This window comes from Hylobates moloch, unplaced genomic scaffold (assembly GCF_009828535.3).
Source record: "Hylobates moloch isolate HMO894 unplaced genomic scaffold, HMol_V3 SCAFFOLD_3, whole genome shotgun sequence".
NCBI lineage: Eukaryota > Metazoa > Chordata > Mammalia > Primates > Hylobatidae > Hylobates > Hylobates moloch.
This window is the reverse complement of record NW_026652278.1, coordinates 97,662,403-97,685,675: the sequence shown is the minus strand read 5'-3', so window position 1 is coordinate 97,685,675 and position 23,273 is coordinate 97,662,403. Positions and strand designations below refer to the sequence as shown.

Here is a 23,273-nt window from a genome sequence, read left to right as displayed (position 1 = left end):
GCCTGCCACCCCCTGTAGTAGTGTATTCATTCTGGGTTCCCATTAATCTTTAGAAAATGTATCTGGGTCCCCAGTAATCCATAAAAGGGTTATTAACACCCTACACAGTGCAAACCTGGAGTGAAATCAACCAGGGCTGAAAACGGGCCGTCTGCAGATGTTTAACTTGGATTTACAAAAATTGAATTAGTGGAATCACGATCATTGTGCTGTAATTATAAAAAGACTTACGAGAAGGTACACTTTATTCCTCATCGCTCTAGAAGTTTCTAACTCAACATTAAGCTCATGGGCAAGGACTAGTCCATTTAAGCCTTCATGCTCACATCAATTCATTCTCATTTTCTTTGTTTCTCTCCCTCCTCTGCTCTCTTCAACTCCCAGTGGTTTCTCGTCCATAAAAGTCTTTTCTAGTCTATTCCATTTTGGAGCATAGGAAGAGGATAGGCAATTTTTAAATTTTATTAATTTGTAAGATTCCATTATTCTCTTAATTTCTTACAGTTTTTTTGGCACAGAGAGCCCCCAGTTTTTGTACTTCCAAAAGCCAATTTGTGTGTAAAACACTATGATTATGCTCTCTGGACCCTGGAAGAGGGAAAGCCTGAATTGAAGCATCTGTTCCCATTTAATGAGCCACCTGAGTGAAGTTTCCAGTAGATCTGGTCTACTCAAGAAGTGACTTAAACTTAACTCAAAGATTCCAGATTGAAGCATATAGCAGAATAAGCCTAAATTCTTTGGGGAAAGCCTAAATTCACCTTCCCTTAGTCTAACAAGGTCCTGGAGTTGAGGGCAGAGTGAATTAGGTCTACCCAATCACTCCACAATCCCATTTTAAAAAGCAGCGCCCCAAAGAAAAGCTGTCCTTTTTTTTTTCCAATTGATGAATCCTTTGATAGCTAACTTTAAAATGCTTTTCCTACTGGATATGATTTCTTTCAATCCTGTCCCATGGCAACTGCATATTCAGGAGGTAAAAAGAAGCAAACGTCAATGCTGAATTGATCTACAAACTCCACCTTAAGAAATACTTCTCTACCACAGAATTCTATCCACTTAGGCAAGATTAGACACAGAGAACCTTTCATTTTTATCACTGAGTAATAGCTGTTGCTTAGATACATTAAAACTTTACCTTATCTATTACCCTGAAGCTCTCTAACTCACTAAAAATTGAAATACTTTCGGCCCAATATCTGTTTCAGGAAAGATGAAGTAGAGATACTTTTCCCTATTTCTCCCACCAAGCACAACTAAAAATCTGGATATTGCACATAAAACAAACATAAGGTGACTCTGAAAGGTAGAGAAAAAGAAGAGGACTACCTAGGGATCTGAAGACCTGTGGCTCAACACAGTGGTGCATTCCCTGGGTTTTCTTTTTGTCTCATTCTTCCTAGACTGGGTACTGGAAAAGCCAGCAAAGCAGAAACTCCTGGGGGTGCAGGCAAAAAAGGGACCTAAGAAAGTCCTGCTCTGTCTAATTCAAAGGGCCAGAAAAGGAAAACCTAATAAGACAGAAAATGTTTAGACAACAAAAGATCTATGTCAGTTAAGACCACACATAACAGCGTGGCCCAAGTCTACCTCTTACAGCAAAGGCCCAGTGAAGAGCCTAGGGCTCGACCTTTATCAGACTGTAAGAAAGCGCTGCAACCCACCTGCTGGGGTGGCCTCAGAGAAGCCCTGACAGAGAGTCAGATGCTCACTGGCAAAAATGAAGTCATTCCCCGAACTGTGATGTCAATAGAGCCCACTGACAAAGTAACCAAGGACTCCCCCGTCACACTGTCCGGCTGGTATCAGCAGAGGCATAGGTGGAGCATGAACTCCCACTACCCTCCAGAAATAATGAGGACTCCCTTGCCTGACCCCCCAGGTGTCAATGAAGGCCTATGGGAAAACCTGCTATTTCAATTCCTCACCAGCCTGGGGAAGCAACACATACCTCATTCTGCCAATATGGTGGCAGAGAAGGCCTTCTAAAATACAAGATTTAGGCCAGGGGCAGTGGCTCACATTTGTAATCCCAGCACTTTGGGAGGCTGAGGCAGGCAGATCACTTGAGGTCAGGAATTCAAGACCAGCCTGGCCAACATGGCAAAACCCCGTATCTACTAAAAATAAAAAAATTAGCTGGGTGTGGTAGCGCACGCCTGTAATCGCAGCTACTCAGGAGGCTGAGGCAGAAGAACTGCTTGAACTCGGGAGGCGGAGGTTGCAGTAAGCCAAGATTGCACCACTGCACTCCAGCCTGGGTGACAGACAAGACTCTGTCTCAAATAAATAAATAAATTAATTAAATAAGATCCAGAATCTCATAATAACCAAAATGTCTACATTTCAGCTGAAAATTATTTGTCATACCAAGAATGGGGAAGATCTCATCTTAAATGAGAAAAGACAATTTAAAAATGCCAATATCAACGTGATGAAGATGTATGAATTATCTGACAAAGATATGAAAGCCACCATCATAACAATATTTCAACAAGCACTATGAACATGCTTGAAACAAATGAAAAAAATAGAAAGTCTCAGCAAAGAAAGAGAAGATAGAAAAGAAAAACCAAACGGAAATTTTGGAACTAAAAATTGTAAGTGAAATTAAAAACTCACTGAGTGAAATTAGCAGAAGAATAGGACAGAAGAAAAAATAAATAAACTTGAAGATAGAACAACAGAATTGGCTCAATCTGAACAACACAGAGAAAAAAAATAACTGAAAAAATCAGTGAACGCAGCCTCAAGGAACTGTGAGATTGTAACAAAAGCACTAATATCCACCACTCTGAAGCTAATAAAAGTGGCTGACCCTTATCTTCTAGACATGTCACTTTTTTTGTCAAACTGAAAATCAAGTAAAAAGTTTACTAGTTGGCCTCATATTTAACTTTTAATTGTTTTCGTTAGCAATAACACAGACCACTTCAAAATTGGCAGTCATTTGTGATCAGCAAAGGGAGGCTCAGACAGATGACATAACTTTGCCAGGACATGATTGTTCAGAGGCAAGACATCAGTTAGGAGCCCAGTGTTCCTAAACTTAGTTCAATGCTCTTTGCATTAAATACATTTCTTTTCCCACAGTCAACTAATACTAGTAAATCACTGTATTTTGGGTAACTGCATTAGAATAATATCGTGAAAAAGTATTTAAAGAAATCCAGTGTGACCACTTTTACTAACATTCCCAGTAACCGTCAGTGTAAACATCTTGGGACCCTAATAGTAAGAATGCCATTAATCTGCATGCTCAGTAGCCCACTGTGTGAGGGTGGCTTTAGGGAACTTGTCATGCTGACCAGAAACATACCGAAGTAATTGTGCTCTTCCGTGTGAAACAGATGGTCTTGGTTTTTCAAGTTTTCCTGTGCGCTTGTCCTCTTGGATTTCTTTTGCTGAGCCTTTGCTTTAAAAGAAATATACAAATATATTAGCTTTATTGCTTTATGCTAATTAATAAAAAATAAAAGATGGCAATGTAGATATATACTCCATTATTTCCATGTGCTCAAATGATGTGTGTTCCTGACAGAGTTCCAGCCTCATTCTGACACTCGGAGCTGTCTCTTTCACTCTTTCAGCACAGCCCTGTGTTTTACATATTGAAGAAACTTTCTGTCCAGCACCTAGGAACAGGTCTTCACAGGCTGCCACTGTTGGTGTGAATCCTGCACCCGATGCCTTCTACTCTAGGTATGTATCGCCCCCAATTATAGTTGTCTATTTTCTTATCTTCCCCACCCAAGATTGCAACAGGGCCTGCACCTGGTTTTCCAGGTATTTGCAGGCTTTGCATAGTCCTTGGCATTTGGTGTTCTCCCTTGAATACCTGCTAAGGAATCTCATGCTTGAAAGAATAAGCATATGGAAAAAGCAGTATTTTAAAACTCACTTGCCAGTTAACAGAGTTGCCCATGCATTTTTCATTTTCACATTGACTCTTTGAAACAGAGCCACAAAAGTCAAACACCCCAAAATTGATGAGAATCAATCAGAGGAGCCAGTGTCTCCCCTCTCCAAGGACTCCGTTCTTCAAAGAGCTCTCTGGGTTTGCTTCCAAAACACAATCACCCTGTGGTTCTCAGAATCCCTGCAGGAGAAGCTCCCTGTGTGATCAACCAGGAGTCAGTTCTTAACCCAAAACTGGGACAACACAGAATATCACCTATAGGCCGCAACTTGTAAACTATTTGTTAAATCTTAAAAAGTGGGCTGGGTGCAGTGGCTCACACCTGTAATCCCAGCACTTTGGGAGGCCGAAGTGGGCAGATTACTTGAGCTCAGGAGTTCAAGACTAGCCTGGCCAACATGGCAAAACCCCAACTCTACTAAAAATATAAAAATTAGCCAGGCATGGTGTCACACACCTGTAATCCCAGCTACTCGGGAGGCTGAAGCAAGAGAATCACTTGAATCTGGGAAGCAGAGATTGCAGTGAGCCAAGTTTCTGCCACTGCAGCCTGGATGATAGCGAGACTCTGTCTCAATAAATAAAATAAATAAATAAATAAATAAATAAATAAATAAATAAATAAAGCTCTAGGTGTTTCAGACTGCCCCAGCATTTAAGTAGCATTGGCCCTCAATTTTTGCTTTGACGCCTGTTTATAGAGGGTCCTAAATGGCACTTGTTTTGTATATTTCATACACTCATCAAGCCAGTGTCCACTTCATATAGGCCCATTCATATTTTTGAGACTCTAGCCTTTTCACAGTATAAAAGTTCTGTTAGACATTATTTCTATGACAGTTTCCCTGATTAACTCCATATAATTTTCATCATTCCACATTTTCCCAGTGCTTACTTAACCAGGTCTCGAGCATGATTTTTACACTTCCCCTGGGACTTCTCCAAGTGTTTTATCATCTTTTCTGCATATTATTTGTCCTGACTCACCAACTATATGAAAGTGAATTGTGTTTTTCTCTTCCCTTCACAGTGCTCCACACACAAACTCTATCAAATCTTTCTGCTTGGAATACAAAGAGGAGCAGAAAGGAATCAACCTGTGCCTTGGAGGGACATGTAAATATCTACTCAGTATTTTTCCATTATAAAATAAAGTTCTGGCCAGACGCAGTGACTCATGCCTGTAATCCCAGCATTTTGGGAGGCTGAGGTGGCAGATCACTTGAGGTCAGGAGTTTGAGATCAGTCTGGCCAACATGGTATAACCCTGTCTCTACTAAAATTACAAAAAATAAAAAATTAGCCATGCGTGGTGGCACGTGCCTGTAATCCCAGCTACTCAGGAGGCTGAAGCAGGAGGATCACTTGAACTCAGGAGGCAGAGGTTGCAGCGAGTCGAGATTGCACCACTGCACTCCTGCCTGGGCAACAGAGCAAGACTCCATCTCAAAAAAATAAAATAAATAAATAAAATGAAGTTCTGTGAAAAAATAGGTTAATATGGTTACTAAAGATGCATCTGAAAACAAATGCAAATGTCTACATACTCTTTGTAATTAACAGTGGTCTTCCAGTTTAAGCTTGGTTCCCATCTCTTGGTCATTTGATTCCTCCCGAAATTAATTTGGTTCTTCTCCAGTGACCTCTTGTCTGAACCAGAAATGTCTTTGCGGAGGGTAGCTGCTTCTTCCTTCTTGGGGGCTTTGCTAAGCTGATCCTTTTCTTTTTGCTGGTCTTCACTGAAGCTAATTCCCTTTATTTAAAAAATGAGAATAATTTTTAATGTCATCTGAATTATCTAGTGTTCTCTGAAGATTAATGCCAGTGGTAAATTCAGGAAAGGAAGTCTCAGATGCATCTAACTTGTGGTCCTTAGTAACAGCTAAATAACGGCAACATCAAGACTAAGGCTTCTGTTGGAGTTAGGTGGATAGTAACATGATGTTCCTAAACTCACACCTCTGCTGCAGCACAACTCACAACAGCAGGGCTGGACCGGCTCATTCCTCACCACCACCAAAAAATTCAACTAAAACCCTCTATTGATTAAAACACATTGTATTTAAATGACTTGAACCAAAGATAAAGGGAACATCTTGAAGGTAGACAGGTATGAAATATTAAATACAGAGGAATGAACATAAGAATTTTAAGAGACCTCTCATCAGAAACACTGCAAACCAGAAGAAAAGAGAGTAACATCTTTAAAGCACTAAAAAGGAAAAAACAAAAAACCATGTCAACCCAAAATTCTATACTAAGAATAAAACAAAAATCTTTCAAAAATGAAAGCAAAATAAAAACCTTCACAGATGAACAAAAACAGAGAATTCACTGCCAGAAGACCTGTGCTAAAAATGTTAAATAAAATTATCCAGTCAGGAGTAATATCATGCCAGCCAGAAACATGAATCTATGCAAAAAAATTAAAAGCTGCAGAAATGGTAAAAATAAATATACAAGACTTTGTGTATTATTTTTAATCATTCTAAAATATAATTGACTATCTAAAGCAAAAATAGTAACAACGTTTTGAGGAGTTTATGACATGTAGAAATAAAATGTGTGACAACAATAACACAAAGTATAGGGAGGGGTATTCAAGGTATATTGTTGTAAGTTTCTTAAACTATTCGTGAATTTTAGAATTTTACTTAAAGGAGACGTGACAAATTCGAGATATATATCATAAGCCAGAGGGCAGCTAAGAAACTTTTAGTAAGAAATATAACTAGTAAACCAATAGCATAAATAAAATGGAATCATTTTAAAAAGCTCAATTCAGAAGGGGCAGAGGAAGGAAAAAAACCACAAGGAACAGACGAAACAAATAGAAAACATGTAGCAAGATAGTAAATTTAAATTTAACTGTATTAGTAGTTACATCAAATGAAAGTGTTTACACACATCAATTAAATGAGAAATCATCAAATTGGATGAAAAAGGAGACCTAACTGTCTGTGGCCTAAAGAAACTATTTTATATATAAAGATACAAATACATCAGAAGTAAAAGGCTGGAGAAGAATAGTTTATGCAAACAATAATCAAAAGAAAGCAGGAATGGCCATATTAACATCAGACAATATCGAGTCCAAAGCAAATAATATTTACAGGGACAAAGAGGAGCACACATACTAATAGAGGATCAATTGGCACACAATTGTAAACGTTTATTCATCAAACAGCAGAATTTCATAATATATGAAGGAAACACAGAGCTAAAAGGAAAAGTAGATAAATCCATAATTGGTAGACTTCAAAACTCTCTCAGTAATCAATAAAATGAGCAGAAAAAAACATCAGTAATGATATAGAAGACCTGAGCAACACAATCAGACAACTTGACTTAATTGACATTTAAAAGACGCACCTCTCATTAACACCAGAATACAGTCTCCTCAAATGTACAAGGAAAAAATCACCAAAATAGATCATATACTGGGCCATAAAATGAACATTAATAAGCTTAAAGTAACTAAAATCATATAAATATCTTAATACATTGGAATTGAACTAGAAATTAGTAAAAGAAAGATCTACAGAAACTCCTCATATATATTGAATAAAAATAACATATATCAAAAATCGTGGAACATAATTTATACAATGCTCATAAAGAAATTTGCAGCATGAACTCTTATGGTTAAAAATAATACATGCATACATGCATACATACATACATACATACATACACACGCTGAGACAGCCAGATCACTTGAAGCCAGGAGTTCAAGACCAGCCTGGCTAACATGGCAAAACCCCAACTGTACCAAAAATAAAACAATTTATTTTGGGTTCAGGGGTACATGTGCAGGCTTGTTATATAGATAAACTCACGTCACAGGGGTTTGCTGTACAGATGATTTCATCATTCAGGTACCAAGCCTAGTACCCAATAGTTATTTTTTCTGATCTTCTCCCTCCTCCCACCCTCCACTCTCAAGTAGGCCCCAGGGTCTATTGTTCCCCTTTGTGTCCATGTGTTCTCATCATTTAGCTCCCATTTATAAGTGGAACAGGGGGTAATTGGTTTTCTTCTTAAAAAGGACAGGATCACATTCTTTTTTATGGCTGCGTAGTATTCCATGGCGTATATGTATCACATTTTCTTTATCCAGTCTCCCACTGATGGCCATTTAGGTTGATTTGATTTCTTTGCTACTGCGAATAGTGCTGCAATGAACATATGTGTGCATGTGTCTTTATGTGATGATTTATATTTCTCTGGGTATACACCCAGTAATGAAGTTGCTAGATTAAATGGTAGCTCTGTTTTTAGCTCCTTCAGGAATTGCCACACTGTTTTCCACAATGATTGAACTAATTTACACACCCACCAACAGTGTATAAGTATTCCCTTTTTTCTGCAATTTCACCAGCATTTGCTATATTTTGACTTTTTAATAACAGCCATTCTGACTGGTGTAAGATGATATTTCATTATGGTTTTGATTTGCGTATCTCAAATAATCAGTGATATTGAGCTTTTTTCACATGCTTGTTGACCACATGTATGTCTTCTTTTGAAAAGTATCTGTTCATGTCCTTTGACCACTTTTTAGTGGGGTTGTTTGTTTTTTTCTTGTAAACCCATTCTTTATGGATGCTGGATATTAAACCTTTGTCAGATGCACAGCTTGCAAATATTTTCTCCCATTCTGTAGGTTGTCTGTTTATTCTGTTGACAGTTTGCTGTGCAGAAGCTCTTATGTTTAATTAGATCCCACTTGTCAATCTTTGCTTTTGTTGCGATTGCTTTTGGCATCTTCGTCATGAAATCTTTGCCAGTTTCTATGTCAAAAATGGTATTGCCTAGGTTGTCTTCCAGGGTTTTTATACTTTTGAGTTTTACATTTAAGTCTTTTACCCCTCTTGAGTTAATTTTTGTATATGGTATAAGAAAGGGGTCCAGTTTCAATCTTCTGCATATGGCTAGCCAGTTATCCCAGCACCATTTATTGAATAGGGAGTCCTTTCCCCATTCTTTGTTTTTGTCAGCTTTGTTGTAAATCAGATGGTTGTAGGTGTGCAGCCTTGTTTCTGGGCTCTCTATTCTGTTTCATTGGTCTATGCGTCTGCTTTTTATGCCAGTACAGTGTTGTTTTGGTTACTGTAGGCCTGTGGTATAGTTTGAAGTTGGGTAGCGTGATACCTCCAGCTTCGGTTTTTTTTTTTTTTTTTTTTTTTTTTTTTGCTTAGGATTGCCTTGGCTATTCTTTTCTGGTTACATATGAATTTTAAAATAGTTTTTTTCTATTCTGTGAAGAATGTTGTTAGTAATTTGATAGGAACAGCATTGAATCTATAAATTGATTTGGGCAGTATGGCCATTTGAATGATATTTACTCTTCAATCTATGAGCATCGGATGTTTTTCCATTTGTTTGTGTCATCTCTGATTTCTTTGTAGTGTTTTGTAATTCTCACTGTAGAGATCTTTCACCTTTCTGGTTAGCTCTGTTCCTAGGTATTTTATTCTTTTTGTGATAATTGTGAATGGGATTGCATTCCTGATTTGGCTCTTGGCTTGGCTGTTGTTGGTGTACAGGAATTCTGGCGATTTTGTATGTTGATACATTGATTTTGTATCCTGAAACGTTGCTGAAGTTGTTTATCAGCTAAAGCAGCTTTTGGGCTGAGGATCCCTTGTTTTATGTGCTCCAAGTAAAACATTATTCACAACGGAATTCATCAAAATTTTTTCAAACGTAAATATGACTAGATTAAATTAAATGTATTGTAACATTTTTTAAAAACTGGAGAAATAAGAGTAAATAAACCCAAATAAAAAGACATAAACATCAAAGTAAAGTAAAAAAGATAAAAATTAAACCTAAAGCTAGTTCCTTGAGGAAATTCAGTAAATCTATAGTCCTACAGCTATAGGTGGATCAAAATAAAAAAACCACAAATGACCAATACTAGGAATGAGAGAGGTAACAATGACTACAAAGTCTACAGATATTAAAAGGTAAATAAGAGAATACTATGAAAAAAATTTATGCCAATAAATCTGGCAACTTACACCAAATGAACAAATTCCTTTAAGACAATCTAATCTACCAAAGCTCCCTCAGGAAGAAATAGACAACCTGTATAGTGCCATAACTATCAAATAAATTGAATTTGTAGTTAAAATTTTTCCCATAAAGAATATTCCAGGCCCAGATGGCTTTCACCAAACATTTCTATCAAACATTTAATAAACCTACCAAACATTTAATAAACAAACAATATTAATTCTATACAAACTCTTCCAAAAAATTGAAGAGAAGATGAAACTTTCTAAATCATTCTATAATGTCAGTATTACTTCAATACCAAAACCAGACAAAGATACTAAAGAAAACAAAGCTACACACTAATAACTTTATGAACATAGGTGCAAAACTTCTTAACAAAATCTTAGCAAATTAAATCTGATAATGTATATAAAAGATTCCGGTGGGGTTTGTCTCAGAAATGTAAGGTTGGTTTGTCACTTGAAAAATTAATCGATGTAATTAATCACATTAACAAACTAAAAGAGAGGAAAAAAAACACATGATTCTCTCCACAGTACACAAAGAAACATTTGATAAAATCCAGTATTCATTCCTAATAAAAGTTCTCAATGACTCAGAATAGAAGCCTTAAACTTGTAAATGGTTAGCATCAAACTTAATTGAAAGATTTCCCTGTAATATCAGGAACAAGAGACCACTTCTATTCAATTTTTTACTGGTAATTCCAGCTAGTGTATTAAGGAAATAAAAAGAAATAAAAAACTGTTGAGATTGGGAAGGAAGAGTTGAGATTAGGAAGAAAGGAGTAAGAAAATGATCTTTATTCACTGACAATATCTACACAGAAAATCCTCTGGAATGTACAAACAAGGTACTAGAACTAATAAGGGAGTTTAGCAAAATTTCAGGATATAAAATCAGCATACAAAAATCAAGTGTATATTTATACAATAGCAACAAATGACTAGAAATAGAAAATTTAAAACTCATTAACAATACCCCAAAATACGAAATACAGATAAGTTTCAAAAGAGATGTATAAGACCTGTATATTGAAAGCTACAAAACATTGGTGAGAGAAATTAACTAAGACCTAAATAAATGGAGAGACATGCTATGTTCATGGATTAGAAAATTCAATATTAACATGTCCATTTTTCCTAAATTCACCTATAAATTCAAAGCAATCTCAACCATAATTCCATCAGGCAATTTTTTAAGATATTGACATGCTGGCTCTAATATTCTTATGGATATGCAAAAGACCTAGAATAAACAAAAAAACTTTTTTAAAGAACACCATTGGAGGATTTAAAATAAACAACTTCAAGACTTATCATAAAACTAGAGTAATCAAGACAGTGTGGTATTGGTGTAAAAATAGAGAAATCAAAGTTGCAGTATGAAGTGTTCAGAATACATTCACAAACAAATGGACGACTAATTTTTGACAAAGTTATAAAGGTAATTCAGTGGAAAAACAATAGGTTTATTTTTGACAAATGATGCTGAAACAACTAGATAAGCAAAAGGAAAAATGAACTTTGATCCATACCCCATATACACAAACCAAATTAAAGTGGATCATAGACATAAATTGGAAAGGTAAAATTGAAAAACCTCTAGAAGAAAACATTGGAGAAATTCTTCATTATACTGGGTTTGGAAAAGCGTTATAAAACACTATAAGGAAAAAATAAGTTGGACTTTATCAAAATTGAAGACTCTTGTTCTTTGAAAGACACTGCTTGGAGAATAAAAATACAAGAGCCGGCCGGGCATGGTGGCTCACACCTGTAATCCCAGCACTTTGAGAGGCCAAGGTGGGCAGATCACGAGATCAGGAGATCGAGACCTTCCTGACTAACATGGTGAAAACTCGTCTCTACCAAAAATACAAACAAAAATTAGCCAGGCGTGGTGGCGGGTGCCTATAGTCCCAGAGAATGGTGTGAACCCGGGAGGTGGAGCTTGCAACAAGCCGAGATCGTGCCACTGCACTCCAGCCTGGGCGACAGAGGGAGACTCCGTCTCAAAAAAAAAAAAAGAAAAAAGAAAAATACAAGATCCAGATTGGGATGAAATATTTATATTTCATGTATCTAACAGAATATATAAGCCAAGAACATATATAAAGATCTGTTGCAACTCAATAAAAAACTGAATAGCCCAATGAAAAAAATGGACAGAGTCCGAATAGACACTTTACCACATAAGATATGTGAATGGCCAATAAGCACATGAAAAGATGCATTCAAGAACTGCAAATTAAAACCAAATGAGATACCAGTACACACCTATTGGAATGTCTGTAGTTAAAGGACTGACCATATCAGTTAATGATGAGTATGTGGAAGAACTGGGACTCTCATACATTGCCTATATCAATGTGAAATATTGCAACCACTATGGACAGCAGTTTAGCAGTTGCTTAAACATACAACTACCATATGACCTTACCATTTCATTCTTAGGTTTTTAATCTAGGCACAATGAAACTATAAAATCATACAAATCCTTGTACAAAAATGTTCTTAGTAGTTTTATTTGTAATAGCCCAAAACCTGAAATAACTACACATCTATTAACAGGAGAGTGGATAAACAAATTGTGGCATATCCATACAATGGAATAATACACATCCATAAAAGCAATAAATTAATGATAGATGAAAAGCATAGATGAATCTCAAAAGGAAACAAAAATCTGCCCAAACCATACCACAAAAATTACAGAACACCAAGGAAGATCCTAAAGGCCTCCAAAGAGGGGAAAAACAAACAGTTTATGTGGAAACATAAGCCATTGAAACGCTAACTAAAAATTAATTTCAAACGATTACTCTAGAAACAACTGAGAGAAAATAATAAAGGTATTCTCTAACATCCGAATCCTCAATTTTTTCCCTCCGATGTGCATCTTTTACTCAGGAGGGTCTACCAAATGATGGGTGCACGAAGAAAAGAAAAACTGGAGCTGGGCATGGTGGCTCACACCTGTAATCCCAGCACTTTGGGAGGCCGAGACAGGTGGATCACCTGAGATTAGGAGTTTGAGACCAGCTTGGCCAAAATGGCAAAACTCCATCTCTACTAAGAGTACAAAATTAGTTGGGTGTGGTGGTGTGCACCTGGAATCCCAGCTACTATGGGGGCTGAGGCAGAAGAACCACATGAACTCGGGAGGTGGAGGTTGCAGTGAGCCAAGATCACACCACCGCACTCCAGCCTGGGTGACAGAGCAAGACTCCATCTCAAAAAAAGAAAAGAAAAGGAAAACTGAATAGAAGGCAACTTCCTCAACATGCTAAAGGCCATATAAGAAAATCCCACAGCTAACATCAGGCTCAATGGTGAAAGCCTAAAAGCTTTTCAATTAAGATCAGGAGTCCGGCTAGGCACAGTGGCTCACAGCTGTAATCCCAGCACTTTGGGAGGCCAAGGCAAGCAGATTACTTGAGGCCAGGAGTTCGAGACCAGCCTAGTCAACATAGTGAAACCCCATCTCTACTAAAGATCTAAAAATTAGCAGAGCATGGTGGCAGATGCTTGTGATTCCAGCTACTCAGGAGCTTGAGGCACGAGAATCACTTGAACCCGGGAGGGGAGGTGAAGGTTGCAGTGAGCCAAGATCTATGCCACTGCACTCCAGCCTGCAGCCTGGGTAACAGAGTGAGACTCTATCTCAAAAAAAAAAAAAAAAAAAAAAGATCAGGAATCACACAAGGATGCCTGCTTTTACCACTCTTATTCAACATAGGCCAGGAAGTCCTAGCCACAGTAATTGGTCAAGAAAAAGAAATTGTAAAAGAGTCTAAATTGGAAAGGAAGAAGTAAAACTATCTGTATGCAGATGGCATGATCTTGTATGCAGAAAAACCTAGGAACACACACACATACACACAGAGTTAAATGAATTCAGTGAAGTTGCGAAATTCAATCTTGATTTTAACACTCAAAAATTAGATCTGATTTGATCACTCAAAAGTTGTATTTCTATACACTAGCAGTGAATAATCAAAAATAAAATTTAGAAAATAATTTCATTTACATTAGCATCAAAAATAATAAAATGTTAATGAGTAAATATAATGGAGAAAAACTTGTACACTGAAAACTTCTAAACATTGCTGAAAGCCATTAAATACACAGATAAATGGAAAGATATCTCCTGTTCATAAACTGGAGGACTTAATATGGTTAAGATGGCAATACTATTTAAAGCAATTCATAAATTCAACGAGGTCTCTATCAAAATCCCAATGACATTTCTTGCAGAAATGTAAAACCAAGCCTAAAACTCATATAAAGTGTCAAGGAATACCAAATAGCCAAAACAATATTAAAAAACAAGAACAAAGTTGGAGGACTCACACTTCCTGATGTCAAAACTATTATAACTATAGTAATCAAAACAACGTGATACTGATATAAAGAAAGACATATAGACAAACGGAATAGAACTGAAAGTCCCCAAGTAAATTCTTCCATCTATTATCAATTGATTTTCAACAAGAATGCCAAGACCATCCAAAGGAGAAAGAACAATCTCTTCAACAAATTGTGCTGGGAAAACTGAATATCCACATGCAAAAGAATGAAATTGGAGCCTAATGGACAAAAATCAACTCAAAAGAGATCAAGGGCCTAAAGTTAAGAGCTAAAACTATACAATCCTTAGAGGAAAAACACAGGGGCAAATTTTTCATGACGTTGGATTTGGCAATGATTTATTAAATATGATATCAAAAGCATAGGCAACATAAGAAAAAATAGGTAAATTAGGCTTTGTCAAAATTAAAAATGTTTCTGCATCAAAGGACACTATCAAGAAAGTTATAAGGCAACCTGCAGAACAAGAGAAAAAATTTGCAAACCTTCTATCTAATAAGGGGGTTAATATCGGGTATACACAAAAACTACAACAACAAAAAGATTCAATTTAAAATATAAGCTAAGGACTCAAGCAGACATTTCTTCAAAAAAGATATATAGATAACCAACAAATATATGAAAATATGGTCGACATCACTAATCGTTATGGAAATGCAAATCAAAGCCCCAATGGGATACCACTTCACACTGACTACGATGTTTATAATTAAACAACAACCTAGAAAATAAGAATTATTAACAAGGATGTGAAGAAAGTGGAATCTTTGGATAATGCTGGTGAGAATGAAAATGGTGTGGCCCCCATGGAAAACAGGTTGGTAGTTCCTCCAAAAGTTAAATACAGAATTATCATATGACCCAGAAATTCCACTTTTAGGAAAAGACTCAAAAGAATTGAAAATAGGAACTCAACAGTTACCTGTACACCAATATTCATAGCAGCATTATTCACAATACCCAAAAGGTGGAAACAACCCAAGTGTCCATCAAGGGATGAATGCATAAAGCAAAGGTGGTCTATACATAAACAAAATAATATTCTACCATAAAAGAATGAAATTCTGATACATGCTATAGCACGGATGAGCCTTGAAAACACTATGTTAAGTGAAAGAAGCCAGACACAAAAGGACAAATATTATATCATTCCAGTGACATGAAATATCTAAAATAAGCAAACTGACAGAAATAGCAGATCAGAGTTAACCAGGAAGTCAGGGAAGAAGGAATGGGGAATTATTGCTTAATGGGTGTAGAGTTCAAGCTGGAGAGACGAAAAAGACTTGGAAATTGACAATAGTGATATTTGTACAACATTGTGAATGTAATTAATGCCACCGAACGCTGAACAATGATACTACATTTACAATATTTTTATGTTATGTTGTAAAAAAAACACTAACAATAAAAAGTGTCCAAAAATAGGCAAAATTACTATTTTTCTTGTACCATAGAAAGTTGTAGTTTAGTAACATAATGCTATGAAAGCTCAAAAGAAACCATAAAACTTACCTGTTTAGACATATTTTCTGAAAATTTTGGTGACTTTTCTCTTAAAAATGCGACAAGGTTTTTATAAATTGAACCTTTTCTCTCATAATTAACGTCCCCTTCATCATCTGTTTTGCCCTTTGGGAAAAAACAAGTTTTGTTCTATGATTAACATAAGAACAATTATAAGAACCTGATCAATACATCACAAGCTAAGCACACGTATTATTTTCATCTCTGAAGGATCTATATGGTAGTCTTTATACAGGAGATGTATAGGCAAAATCCTTCCCCCTTAATTTAATGTTATCTATTTTTCCATTCATTCACTCATTCCTTCCTTCATTCAATTGTTCATTCATTCAGCAAGGCTTTACTGAGTACCTCCTATATGCATGTAAGGCACTCTGCTATTCAGCAGAGAAGTGAGAGCTTCCTTCTCTCCACTGTCCTCTACTCTGAAAATGCATTATGACCTCACGAGCCTTAGTTGACGATGTCATAAAAGTCTTCAAGGTTAGAATTTAACCATGGAAAAGCCTATGTTTCTGTTTGTCACACTCTGTTCTTCTGTCTGTGGCATGGTTGCTATAGGCTTATTTTCTGGATCTCTGTGTAACGATCTGTCCACACACCCATGTGTCTCTCTCTCTCTTCTTGTGTCTTTCCTTTCCTCATTTTCCTTTTCTTCCCTACCTCTATTGTTCTTCCATAACAGAATATATATATATATGTATGTATACACACACATCACATATGTACATAAATACATATAACTGCAGTGTGTTATATATAACTGTATACACAAAAACATTTCTATACATATAACCAGTGTGTTTTAAATTTTGTTGTAATTATTGAGTAGTTTTATGGTCCTCGTCTTTCATTTTTTTAAAACTTAAAGGGATACTTAGATATCTCCATGCTAAATAGTTATATGTATGTAGATCAATAATAACCTTTGATAGAAATAAAGACTCCCTGCCCCCCTCCAGAAGGTCAAAGAAAATCATTCCTTCTTTTGTCCCTTTATTCCTAATTAGAGATTTCATTTTTCTAAAATATCATGACAAACCAAAGCAAAATCATATTCGTCTACTTCCTCTTTGTAGAAATGAGCTCAGTGTCATGCTAATAAGAAAAGCACCAAAAGGCATGTCAGAAAGATGACTATAGGTGATCAGAAAAGAGGCTCCAGCATTTTGGTACCAACCCAAGCCAACATGTAACAACCCTCCAGGCAGTCCCCTGTGGTGGCTGGGTCCCCATTAAGGACTTGGATCCTCCTTGTAGAATTTTGTCTCTGAGTTCCAAATTTATGTGGAAGATACTGAGGGCAGGATGTTGCAGAGGTGAAAGCTAAGCTCTTTCTAGTTGGTTCTGTGAATAGGGATGAGACTGAAAGTGTTTTAATCCAGAACACTGTGTGCTGTTTATCACTCAGCTCAAAGCCCAGCCACCCAGCCTCTACTTTGTGCTACTCACGCGGGAATCTGCAATGTCGTATTTCTCCTTTCACCAGGCTAGGTTAAGCTCCATCATTAGAATCAGCTAAAGGAAGACTGAAAGGCTGGGAGAGGGAGGAGGGACCTGCTGCTTGCTGCTGGCCCACTGTCCCTGTTAGAGTCACCCCAGCAACGGCCCTTCTTTCCACACAGTGGCAGTTGCTGCCAGTAGCAACGGTTGGTTCCAGTTTCCAGGTTTGTTGATTTTTCACAGTCCCAGAAACAGGCTCACTTCACCCCCTGGGAAATATCACTATCAGTCATCCAGTGCTCCATTTTCAAAGGTCCGGGTCCTAGCTCTGCCAGCTCTACAAGGATCCTCTTCCCGAGGTACGAGCATTAACTGGGCAGTGCCCACTCTCCAGAGATCTGGAGTCCTGCCTCATGGAGATGGTCTGAACTCTGTGGGGACCAGCACAGACTGGAAGTGGATCCTCCCCAGAGGTCTGGGTCCCAGCTTCATGGGGCACTGTCTCCTACCTTCTACATTTAGATAAGCCCCTCTCTTTCCCTTTGTCCCTCCAACTCTTAGGATGCAAGCTACAGTCATGACATCTGTATTATCTCAATGTTCCTTTTTTGACCTTTCTATCCCTTGGTAGCTGTGTAACGAATCAGTGAAGTGATTATGTTAAAGACATTTATAAAGTGGAATGGGTCACTTTGAAGCCCATTTCTTATCAGATTGGCTTAATGACCTGCAGTGGAGAATAAGAGAGCTAATTCTGAAGCATTTTGGATTTGCCAAGCAAGCATATATCAAAGGAATCTGCTCCTATCCCACGGAACGGTAATTCATTCTCTGTGGTCATTGGGACACACCCTGAGACATCTACAGCTAACAACCAAAGTCCACTGGCTTTAGTTACGTTTTTAAAAATTTACTTACACCATTTAAAAATACTCCTCCTGCACTGCAAGTAATGCACAGAGTCTCACCATCGTGAGGTTTCACCAGCACATAACAAATTTCCCCATGAATTTGTCTCCACGGTGGGGCTCGACATCCATTTGAAAATTCATAATCTGAAACCAATCATCAAGCAATTAACAGGAGTTCCTTAACCTAGAGTTTGGTAAAAAGTGTTGGCTTCCACAAAATAAATATTGTGGAAATTTTAAGCTTTCCCCTTCTTAAACCTCCTCTTGTAATGTAGACATTGAAAGCATTTTGCAAATGTAATTATGAAAATGTAAATAACATAAAATGAGCCTGAGAAAACATCAAACCTGAGGTATATTCAATAGATTCCAAGACTGTTTGGTCTCCTTTTCCTGAGAAACGTTTGAGCAGTTCTATATCCTTCTTCACCGTCATGGGACTTAAACTTATTTCTCTGAAATAAATGTTTAAAATGTCAGCTTAAATACTTTAAACAGAATCGAGGAAACACATGAACACATTTCATTGTATCAGGAGAAATATCTTTTTTGTAATTAAAATTGCAGTTAATTTTAGCCATGCTATAATTTTATAACAGCACTGTCAACACATCAAGTAATTAGTGATTCATGTTTAATGCAACATTAAACGTACTCCATTAAATATTCACTTTATTTCATGCTGATAATATTCTAACACTAAAAATATTAGAAAATGAACGTGCTTTGGACTATACAAACTACATGATATCTGCATTATAATTTAATAATTTGTGTAATAGTCTTGAGAGCATTTGAAAATAACACGGCCATCTAATGTTTTCAGAATTGCATGAAACCCCACCAGAATGTTTTAGTGATGTTACCTGCAATTTTTAATTTTTAGAACTGGAATAAATGAATCCCAAGAAAATTGTTTGTTCCAATAAAATGTAAAGTTAAATCCATAGCAATAATTTCCATACTTTACTTTTCTTATGTCTTTTTTTCTAAAACTCTGAAAGCAACTTTGTAACTAAGTTTTAAAGGTTCCTTTTTAATTTTTTAATTTTAATTTTAATATTTTATTATTTATTTAACTATCTATTTTGAGACAGAGTCTTGCTCTGTCACCCAGGCTGGAGTTCAGTGGTGCAATCTTGGCTCAATACAATAGAGGTTCCTTTTTGAAAAAGACTCACAATGAAATATGTTTTAGAGAATGATTGAGGAGGTACAGATCCAATTGTTTAAGCAGCATAGCGATCTTCATCTTAATTTCACTTTCAGGATCATCATCTCTGGTAATTTTGCCAAGAATATTTAATGCAATTGAGTCTACTTTCATTGTATTATAATTGGAGCCCAAGATTTTTACTATGAGGTCTCTGTTAGCTGCCAAAAAAAAAAAAAAAAAAAGGAGACAAATAAAAATTATCCTCTTGTCTTCTAGCACAACAAACATTAAGACTAATAAATCCTTCAAAGTCCATCCAGACATGTTTCTTTCATTAAGCTTTTTCTAATCGACCCAATTAGAATTCATCTTTACGTCTGAGATTCCATTGCTTTTAGGAACTTTCTTCTATCTCATGAGATGCTCTAGTTTGTATTGTAATATCATCTATATATCTCCCTAATAGCACAAAGACCAAGACAGTCATTAATTCTTTCTTTTTTAACTGGCTGTGGGGCATTGTTCAGAATGCACAATCAATTAATACACTCAGAATTTATTTGAAGATAGAGAAATAGTGATCTCCTTAGAAGAATCATCACTAGAACTATATGTGCATGTGTGTATGTGTGTGTAGCAGTGCTGGGTATTTATAAAGGCTTTCTTTCCAAAATAGCATGCTTTCCTAAGCCTACAGACCCAGTAGCACTCTTTTGCAACTATTCAAATGGCTTAATATTTGCAATGCCATATGATCTTAGAGTTGGAAAGCACATCTAGCCATATATATAATATATACATAATGTAATTATATATATATTTAAATTATAGTGAAAAACAAATACCAATTCATTATCAAGGCTGATATAGATGTGAAAGTTGAACCTAGAGGTGCTGAAAACAGAATTTGGTTAATGTCAAAAACCAATATGGTTGAAAATGAAGGAGAAAGGAAAACCCTTGTTTAGAATGGAGAAATTGGAGAAAGATGAAAATATGTATGCATTGAGATGGGGGTGGAGAGGAAGGCCTATGAGACTAATTCAGAAAGCTTAACTTAAATGAAATGAAGAAAAGTATAGTGAAGGCATTAACATTCCCATGTGGTCACGGGATATGCCACGGCCTTAAGGCTGAGGAAAGGACTTCACTGGCAGGGAGGAGAGCAGTGAAAAGGAGACAAAGGAATCAACCATTTATTGAGCATCTCAACTTAACAACCTTATGACTGTCATCACACAGAGATTTACAAAAACAGCAGGCAGATTCTGGGGAATGGCATAAACCTGACTACCAAATTGCCATGTACCATGCAACTTGGACCTGAAACTAAGGGTTATACCAAAATTCTTGCAGAAATGGCAAAATGCAGCAAAGTATAAGTATTTAGTGAATGGATAAGTATTTAGCGATATAGAACTCTATGTATTATAGAGTGGATGGATAAGTATATAGCTATATAGAACTCTATGTCTAGCAATTGAGTTGAATTGAATGAATAATCTTTCATCTATTAACTACCTTCTTGAATTCAGCTTTATTCTTCAAGACTTGATACCCTCAGCAAGCATAAAAAGAGGTTGCTATCCTGAGGTTGGCATAAAAAAAAAAGACCATCTTCCCATCTCACACAGAAATGGGCAGAATTCAAATACCTTGTGCCAGAAACCCATTGGTCACATAATTCCAATAAAGCAGAACACATACATTATCACCTATGATTAGGTATTTCTACTCATAAGAAACATTTACAACACAATTATAGCAGGCAACCACATTCATTTTTTGCATGTTAGATGATTAGATGATAGTGCAAACATCACGTATTTTTAAGAAGAAGAAAAATATTTGCCACAAAGTTGAATGACTGTAACTACTCACAGAAGACTGTGAAGTCCACAGTGGAATACGGCTGAGAAAAGTGGAAAGGGAGATTATTAAAAGCCGTCTCTGCTAAAGAAGGAGCCTACATTCATTTTAAAGGAAATAGATTGTCATTCAATCTATTCCTTGGCAGTATGCCAAGAGAGAGTGGATTCAGAGGCCAGCCCTTGTCATCTGTCTTCTCTCCTGACACTGACCTAACAGGCTACAGCCCCCTGTGCTTTCCAGAAGCTGAGAAGATTCTCTTTCAAACCACATGCTAAAATCAGAAACCTAGAAACTTACCAGTGGTAAAGTAGCAGTCCTTTCATTTTAAAGCAGAAATTTGATAGGAGCATAATATTGCAGCCAAGGAAAATTAATAACATTTTCATGAAGTTGTACATTCGACTTTTTACCTTGTAGATTGTAGAATTTTTTTCAAGAGACTCTAACAAATGATCCTCCCACCCTTTCCCCATTTTCCCAGCAAGATTGTTTCTAAAAGTTCAAATCACAGACTGGAGCATTAAGATCACCTTCAACACATGCTTGGGCTTCCTTCAACTTCCCAGTTTTGGCAATAAGTAGCAAGTGTGACAGCTGCCCGAAGCTCCTGATTTTAATTTGTGGTACAGAGAGAAATAGCAAAGGCTGTCCATTTTTATCAACTTCTTCTGATTTGACTGTTGTTTCACTAAAAAATAAAAATAAAAAATTGAAAGCTTCATGCTACCTAGAGGCCAGTAGAAGCTAAATTTAAGACATTTAGACAGATTATTCCTAAATCTCATTATAAAATACAGAAAATATAAATACATCTGGTTAGTAGCTCATCTGTTTTCCCACTTTCTTCCACACGCAAACTCTTAAATCCTCAAACTTACCAGCAACCCTAGTGACCCCTGGGTTCACGCCATTCTCCTGCCTCAGCCTCCCAAGTAGCTGGGACTACCGGCACCCGCCAACACGCCCGGCTAATTTTTTGTATTTTTAGTAGAAATAAGATGGTCTCGATCTCCTGGCCTCGTGATCCGCCCGTCTCGGCCTCCCAAAGTGGTGGGATTACAGGCATGAGCCACCGCACCCGGCCGATTTTTTTTTTTTTTTAGCAATTTCTTGAATTCACAATTGAACTCAAACAGTCACAGTTTTTGTTTTTGTTTTCTAAAATGTGTTGATTCCTGGCATCTTTTTAAAAATCATTGGTTCTGCAAAACCTGTTATGCTTTGGGGATTTCTAATGTTATTTTATTTATAAAATTTTTACACCACAGTAATTAGTGGTTAGGAGTTTTCTTGGCTACACTGTGTTTATGAACAAAAAAGCTATGAAAAAAAAGCAAACTCAAGGCAAACTAGATCCTCTCTGTGAATTCCTTTCCCACTCTAAACTCCTTTATTTGGTTTGCCTTGGGATAATAGGCAGTTTTTCTAAATGGACTCTTCTTGATCAAAAGTTATTGAGTCTCCTAGCTTTGTGTTTCCATCCATTTTAATGATTTTTTTCAGGTTGGCATTTAAAAAATATTAAGATGTTTTCATGGAAGTGATATTTCTATAGATTTCTACCACTTACAACATTAACTAAATTGTCTAGGTTTTGTATTACAGGAGGCTATCTCTGATGAAACTCCTGACACCTTCATACCTGATCTAGCTTTTTTTTTTTTGAGACAGAGTATCCCTCTGTCACCAGGGTTGGAGTGCAGTGGCGTGATCTCGGGTCACTGCAACCTCTGCCTCCTGAGCTCAAGCAATCCTCCCACCTCAGCCTCCAAGTAGCTGGGACTAGAGGCACATGCCACCATGCCTCACTAATTTTTGTATTTTTAGTAGACACGGGGTTACACTATGTTGGCTAGGCTGGTCTTGAATTCCTGAGCTCAACGGATCCACACACCTCGGCCTCCCAAAGTACTGGGATTACAGGCGTGAGCTACCACACCTGGCCTGATCTAACATATTTTGAATTGCAATGTAGATACACAGATGTAAAATGTTGCTAGTTCATCAGAAAAAGTAAATCTGACCGACCCAGGTTACTTATTACTGAC

The 23,273-nt window shown here is 36.8% G+C and overlaps 1 protein-coding gene across 4 annotated transcripts in view; it reads right to left on the bottom strand.

Moving 5' to 3' along the window:
- ODAD2 (outer dynein arm docking complex subunit 2) overlaps positions 1–23,273 on the bottom strand; it is a 188,147-nt gene that overhangs the window by 154,742 nt on the left and 10,132 nt on the right. Inside the window, exons 3-9 of one of the 4 annotated variants that reach the window (XM_032171671.2) lie at positions 21,756–21,913; positions 19,379–19,571; positions 18,546–18,652; positions 18,205–18,341; positions 15,832–15,948; positions 5,467–5,672; positions 3,320–3,415 (exon numbers count right to left, since the gene is read on the bottom strand). In XM_032171671.2, coding sequence (XP_032027562.1) covers positions 3,320–3,415; positions 5,467–5,672; positions 15,832–15,948; positions 18,205–18,341; positions 18,546–18,652; positions 19,379–19,571; positions 21,756–21,913 — 1,014 coding nt within the window. Of the gene's footprint in view, positions 1–3,319; positions 3,416–3,901; positions 4,074–5,466; positions 5,673–15,831; positions 15,949–16,194; positions 16,236–17,295; positions 17,455–18,204; positions 18,342–18,545; positions 18,653–19,378; positions 19,572–21,755; positions 21,914–23,273 lie in introns of those variants that run through there. The other 3 variants (XM_032171676.2, XM_058436598.1, XM_058436599.1) reach the window with 3 other exon arrangements.